Source organism: Salvia splendens, chromosome 2 (assembly GCF_004379255.2).
Source record: "Salvia splendens isolate huo1 chromosome 2, SspV2, whole genome shotgun sequence".
NCBI classification, from domain to species: domain Eukaryota; kingdom Viridiplantae; phylum Streptophyta; class Magnoliopsida; order Lamiales; family Lamiaceae; genus Salvia; species Salvia splendens.
In genome coordinates, this window is record NC_056033.1 from 7,997,306 (window position 1) to 8,003,890 (window position 6,585).

Genomic DNA, 6,585 nt, shown 5'->3' on the forward strand with positions numbered 1-6,585 from the left:
TATTCGTGCCACACTTACCTTCTACTTCTCAAAGGGCAAACTGCGACGTGATAAAAACATGTAATTTTATCAAGTCTCAGTTTAATACTACTAGTATGCACTTTTTGTCAATGAGCTTAAACTGGTGTTATGTGAATGAAAATTTCTGCTGTGCATTCATTTAGTTTCTTGATCTTTTCGATTCTGATTCTTGCTCCTCAACTCAACTTATATACTGTAGCATTTCACAGCACAGGAACACAGTTCTCTAGAGATTGCTTAAGCCTTAGCTGCTGATAAGTTTTGGTAATAAAAATAATCTTGAATCTTGTCTGTGGATCTTTACTCATTTGCAGGTTTTGTGGGTTTTTTCTTTTTTTGTTCTTGAGTAGAACTTAGATTCCGTAAGTGTACTGAAGTTTTTTTTTGTTCCGGGTTTAGGAGAGACGCATAACCCTCATGCGTCTCCTTTTAATGAGACGCATTACAATTATGCGTCTTTATGGGAAACGCATGAGGGACATGCGTCTCTCAATTTTTTCAAAAATTTTTTAACGACGTAGGGAGAGACGCATGTCCCTCGTACGTCTCTAAGTTGCTCTGCTCCTCTGTTTCTTGGACAATTGGAGTTGTCACGTCTTTTCCCCATTCAAGCATCATTGCTCTTTGAAAAGCAAGAACTTTTATCTGACAATTGAAAGTGACGTCTTAAAATGTCTTGGAACTTCATTATATAGGAAAACTGACAACAATTAAATGGAGGGAAACAAACTAATTTTTTTTACCATTTCTATTTTCTAGAGCTCAAAAGCAAAATTGGAAAATAAAGATAAGTTTTTTGATTTTTCATTTCCTGTATACTTATGATAATATTTTTTTCTAATTCAAAAACATAAAAAATGCAAAATGTATTTTTCATGGACTAATTTCGAATTTCACTTCTTTAAAGTATCTGAATACACCACCTTAAATATACTTAATTAGTTTGTGCATGTTACTTGATGATGGTTTGCAATGGAATATATTTTTATATTTATATATAATAGAAATACATTGACGTTCGTGCTTTCCTTTTCTCTTTTTCTATTTTTTATAAAAAAATTGTTACTTTACCCTGCATTGTGATTTTATATGCTCCACCTCGTTTACATTAATAAATTATAAAAAAGTTCTTGCTTTCAAAGAGTAATGATGCTTCTTTGGATTAACATGCTATCCTCTTTTTCAAGCACACAACAAAACTTCTGTTGAATGGGGAAAAGACGTGACTGACAACTCCAATTGTCCAAGAAACAGAGGCAGCGGCAGAGCAACTTAGAGACGCACGAGGGACATGCGTCTCTTCCTAAGACGCATGATCCTCATGCGACGTTAAAAAAAATTCCGAAAAAATTGAGAGACGCATGACCCTCATGCGTCTCCCATAAAGACGCATAATTGTCATGCGTCTCATTAAAAGGAGACGCATGAGGGTCATGCGTCTCTCCCAAACATGGAATAAAAAAAAGTTCAGTACAAATACGGAATCTAAGTTCTACTCTAGAACAAAAAAAGAAAAAAACCCCAGGTTTTGTATTATAAACTGCATGTTGGATGTTGACAAACATGGGCGTATCTAGGATTTTATTGTAAGAGGGGCAAAATTATGTATAGAAAATTTTTATATATTTGAGCAGGGGCATTAAGTGCAATTTTTTATATATATTTGAAAATTTATAGCAAATTTATAAAGGCAAACAAGAATTGAGGAGGGGCATTTGCCCCACCCCATAATAGGCTGGATTCGCCCTTGTTGACAAAGGCTACTTGTTAAGCTGGTGAGATGGAAAGTTCCTAAGGCAATTATCATTGAAGAAATAAGCTTTGGAAGGTATGAGTGGAAGCACTCCTGTCTCATTAATCTTTGTTTTCTTGTACTAAAGTGGCTAACCAAGTGGATTTGAATCATTTGATACTCCCATATATATCATATTATATAGTACATATGTATGTGAAGTCTTTTTTCTCTGCCTCTCATCTTGCCCACTTCTTGATGGATGTTTTATTAGGTCAGGTCAAGTAGGATTTCTTTCTCCTCCAATACTTCAAGATCTTGATTTATTATAATGGTTTCTTTTGAGTTTATGGGACAGGTCGAAAGACAAGAACATAAAAAATTATTGGATTTTTTTGATTATGTAATGAAGGTTGTCAGCATATCTAGAAAAGTAGAAGGGCTGAAGCATGTAAATCTTTTATTATCAAATATTCAAATTGAATAAAAATGAACATTGTTGGTGACTTGGGAAGAATGGGATGGAAAATGCAACTTTTGTTTTGGACAGATTTGATTCCTCTTTTCTTGCCAATGCTTGACGGCTCAATTTGTTTGTTTCTCTTTTTTCTTAATTTCTTATGTTTTAAGTTTTAAGACTTACTATTTGAGCATCGAGTTATATATCAATATTTGTCAACTACACCATCCCATTCTTTACGTCGTTAGGTTATTTCGGCTTGATTTTTATAACTCTACTTTTATTTTATTTTGTAAAATATTCTACTTGATTATGTTTCTTCTAACTCATTTTATTTTGTAAAATATTCCTACAATTTTTTTTGAGCACAATTGTGAACTACTCATACATATATTTGAGTAATATATTTTTCAACTAAACACATACATACACGTATTAGTGTTAATGGATCCCTTTTCTTTTCCATTTACCACTAACTTTTCTCTGATTCTCATACTTTTTGCAAGCATTTTAATAGCATGGTTTGGAATCTTGTTCATAAACTAAAACTTTATAAAGTTTAGGGCGCCACGTAGTCAAGAATATGGTGAAACTACGGCATACATTATTCTTGTGGATTTTTAGAATAGAATAACTTTTACACTGATTGAGTTAGATTTTTATGGTGCAAAGTGAAAACAAAATGAGTCTTTTATAGGTGATTGAGACGACGTATTACGTAAAACTAGTAATATTACAATATATTATTTCCGTCTAAAAAAAGATTAAATTTTAAACAAATATCATACACATTATTTTATATGTGGACCCAAATTTTACAAAGATTTCAATAATGAAATATTTTCCCAAATTTTACAGGGTGCGAAAAAATGATTTCCCACATCATGTGTTCAACATCATTATGGAGTCAGAATATCAAATATGACACCAAAACAAATCTATATAGAAAAGAGCTAAACTTTAACACAGATTAAAAGTTGTAATAACACAATATCACAGAAAAAGGGAGTTGGGATTTGAGAGCACTCTTTGCAAAGAGTTGTCACATTTATCGAAAGCCATCCCCATCCACTTCTTTGTCTTTGCAAATCCCACTTCACAAAGCACCAAATCAACTTACATTTGACACGTTTAATATAGTATTTCATTTTTAATATCGATCTGCTTTTATACCTCATCATCTTATCTATACTATTCAATGTTGATATCATGAGACAGTTATTTACACAAACATGACATTTACATTAGGAAAAACAAGAGATGGTACAAATGCAATTCTAGCAAAACACCCCACTTTCCAACTAATTCTCTCACCTTTACCAACTTACACATCATCCATCTTTGAATCCTCCAAAACTAATACTCTTGTGATCTCTTCATTAGGGTTACACTTACTTCTCATTTCTAGGCAAGCAAGTTTGCAAGCTTTGACAGCTTCATCTTCCCAATCCGTGCAATGCAGCACAACATAGAGTATCAAGATGGCACACGCGACTTGAGCCGACAACAACCCTAGCCACAAGCCGGGGAACCCGATGCATAGCCAAAAGGCTAGCCCAACGGCCACAGGCGTCCCCACAAAGTAAAACGAGGCGAGATTGATCCTGGCAGCCACGACCGGCCTGGCCGTGCCTCTTAGGATGCCACAACCAGTCGTCTGTGGGCAATTCCCTAGCTCACAGACGCCGGTAATAGGTAGGACCGATGCAACCAGAGCAATCAACATATCATCCTTGGTAAAGAGAGCGCCCCACCTCTCTCTAAACATCACCGTCCAAACCACGTTGATGATCCCTACAACGAACGCACACGTCAGCGCCACCATTGCCGCCAGCTTGGCCTTGTACGGTCTTCCACCTCCCAGCTCATTTCCTACCTGTAAAATCGTTTTTCAATTAGACCTCAAATTAAGGCATATCAAATCACTAGTAAATCAACACACACATAAACATAATGACATCAATAATTAAAAGAAATAGTTTTTGCGAAGTATTTATAAAGTAGACTATTTTTCTCTCCTGACAGACTACTCTTTTCAAACACGAATATCATCACTTACCCTAGCGGATACGCAGCCGGCCAGCGCCATCGGAACCGTGTACATAAGGCTAGTGGTCTGAATCATCACGCCGGTGGCGGCCACCGCGAGCTTCGGATTAGGCAAGTATCCGGCGAGCACCGTAACGATCTCGTACCACCACCACTCCAAGCAAATCCCCAGACAGCTCGGCACGGCGAGCTTCAGCAAAGCCCCAATTCCACCACCATCGCCGCCGCCCAATTTCCACTCCCACCTTCCGTAAACACAGACATATCCCATCATCAGCACCATCATATGCAAATTGGTCAAAACAGAGGCGATCGCCACCCCACGCACCCCCAGCCCCGCCGCCACCACCAACGCATAATTCAAGGGCACGTGAAACAGCACCGCCATCAAAGTGCACCACATTTGAGGCTTCGTCACCCCCTGCGACCTCAAATAAACGCGCAATGGCTGAATCAAGGTGTTTGTTAAAAGGTCTGGGAGAGAGTAGAGGCAATAAACCGCAGCCGTCGATGTGATCTCGCCGTCTTGGCCCATGAAAAGCATGATTGGCTCGAGATTGATCCATAGCAAGCCAATGGGGATGATCGCGAGGAGGAGGATGAAGATCATGCGGTGTAGAGAGAGAAAGAGAAGGTCCCAATTCTTGGAGCCGTATGCTTGGCTGCAAACCGGCTCCAGCCCCGAAGCTAAGCCGACTAAAACAGAGTAGCCGGTGATGTTGGTGAAGCCGATTGACAGCGCGCCGCCAGCGAGCTCCAAGCTGCCGAGCCGCCCCAGGAAAAGGACGGAGACGACAGCTCTCACGTAGACGAGGAAGTTCATTGCAGTGATGGGAAGCACCATTTTCCATAGCTCTTTGATTTCCTCCACCACCTTTCCAACAAATCGGCAGATGTTTCAGAAAGATTGGATTTTTATTCATAAAGATTGATTTTTTTTACATAGATGGATGTGGGTATTACCTGGGATGACGAAGGATGTTTGTGAGAGTAGAAATCCCGCATTTTTTCTGCCATTCCTGTATATGATGAACAGAGGGAAACACTAAAATAGCATGATTTTGCAGAACATCACAAGATAAAAAAGGAAAGACGAGCAAGATTTGATTTTTAAGAAGCCCACCTAGAAATTTTTGTTATGAGAGTTTGAGATTCTTGAATTTTTGATGATGAAATTGTAGCAACTCGAGAGCACACTATGTCACAAGATTGCATATTACGTACAACATGGATATTAATAAGCAGGGAAGCATTAGTGCAGTGTGATTAATTGAATTCTTTTTTCAGCGTATAATATCTTTGTTTAACAAGTTGTGTCGTGTCACAGACAAAATTAAAAATAAAAATCTGAACTTTAGGAAAGGCCAAAAAGTATACAGCTTTTGATAATGGCGGCGACATTAGCTTTTATGGGTCGCGCACATAAGTCAAACTCTCGCCGCTGCCCTGCCCCCTCAAGCACTTCTCGTACTCCGTCGAGAACAAATTGACCTGCTTATTCACTTGATGCTTCTTCACCTGATCCCAGTGCTTGCGGAGCTGCTCCCTATGGCGCTTGTAGGCGGCCGGCGGCTTGGCCTCGTTGTAGCGCTCAGCGATGCACTCCCAATACGCTATTTGCTTTTGGTTGTTGGCAAACACTAGGTCCTCTGAAATATCAATTCAACACCTCGCTAAGACGATGGTTTAATCCGGGTTGTAGTTCGTTCTCCCTGGGGCGAACTCTTCATTCTTCTCCGGAAGCGGCAACTTCTGGGACCTTTGCCTGTTCCGCTTCTTTTTGGTGGCGGAGCCCGAGGCGGGGGCGGCGGCAGCGGCGGCGGAGCCAGAGGCACGGCGGGGTGGGGTGGGGGCGCGGGTGGGAGACGGCTCCATGTCTGACAGCCCGTACGAATCCGTACTGAAATCGGGATCGTACTGGGTGTTGGAGTAGAATGACCGATATTCATCAGGGTCTGTACCAGGCCACCGTGCACCACCACCAAACATCGGACTATTCGGACTTAGGTAATCACCGAGATTCATTTTATAGTGTAAATAGAGAATGGAAGAGTGAGAATGAAATGAGGTTGTGGTGTATGTATATAAAAATTTCGAAGAATTAAAAAAATAAAAGGAAAACGCTCAGCATCGTCTGCGGTATCGTCCACCTCGCCCACAGTGGGGCTGACAATACCGCGGACGATGAGTGGTCGAACGCTTATCGTCCGTGGACGATGGATGTGCCATTGTCCGCATACCTACAATGGCGGACGATAGGCCGCCCGATGCATTGGGCGGACTATCTTCCGTCCCACTGTGGATGCCCTAAGAGCAGAAGGAA

General features: G+C 40.2%; 1 protein-coding gene across 2 annotated transcripts; it reads right to left on the reverse strand.

The window, feature by feature from the left end:
- Nucleotides 1-3,434: 3,434 nt before the first annotated feature.
- LOC121760537 (protein DETOXIFICATION 54-like) lies at nucleotides 3,435-5,567 on the reverse strand. Of its 2 annotated transcripts, none has more exons than XM_042156191.1 (4): nucleotides 5,386-5,567; nucleotides 5,226-5,307; nucleotides 4,273-5,136; nucleotides 3,435-4,089 (listed from the first exon to the last, which is right to left on the reverse strand). In XM_042156191.1, the coding sequence occupies exons 1-4, from the start codon at nucleotides 5,475-5,477 to the stop codon at nucleotides 3,538-3,540; spliced, it is 1,590 nt and encodes a 529-aa protein (XP_042012125.1). In that variant the 5' UTR covers nucleotides 5,478-5,567; the 3' UTR covers nucleotides 3,435-3,537. The 2 variants fall into 2 exon arrangements, with proteins under 2 accessions (XP_042012125.1, XP_042012128.1); XM_042156194.1 differs by having other exon boundaries at nucleotides 5,226-5,281; nucleotides 5,386-5,518.
- Between the last annotated feature and the right edge of the window lie 1,018 nt (nucleotides 5,568-6,585).

Coding starts and splice junctions, on each gene's coding strand:
- LOC121760537 (XM_042156191.1), bottom strand. CDS start 5,477: ATGCAATCTTGTGACATAGTGTGCTCTCGAGTTGCTACAATTTCATCA. Junction 5,308..5,385: donor CTCATAACAAAAATTTCTAG/GTGGGCTTCTTA, acceptor ATGCTATTTTAG/TGTTTCCCTCTGTTCATCAT. Junction 5,137..5,225: donor AACATCCTTCGTCATCCCAG/GTAATACCCACA, acceptor TTTGTTGGAAAG/GTGGTGGAGGAAATCAAAGA.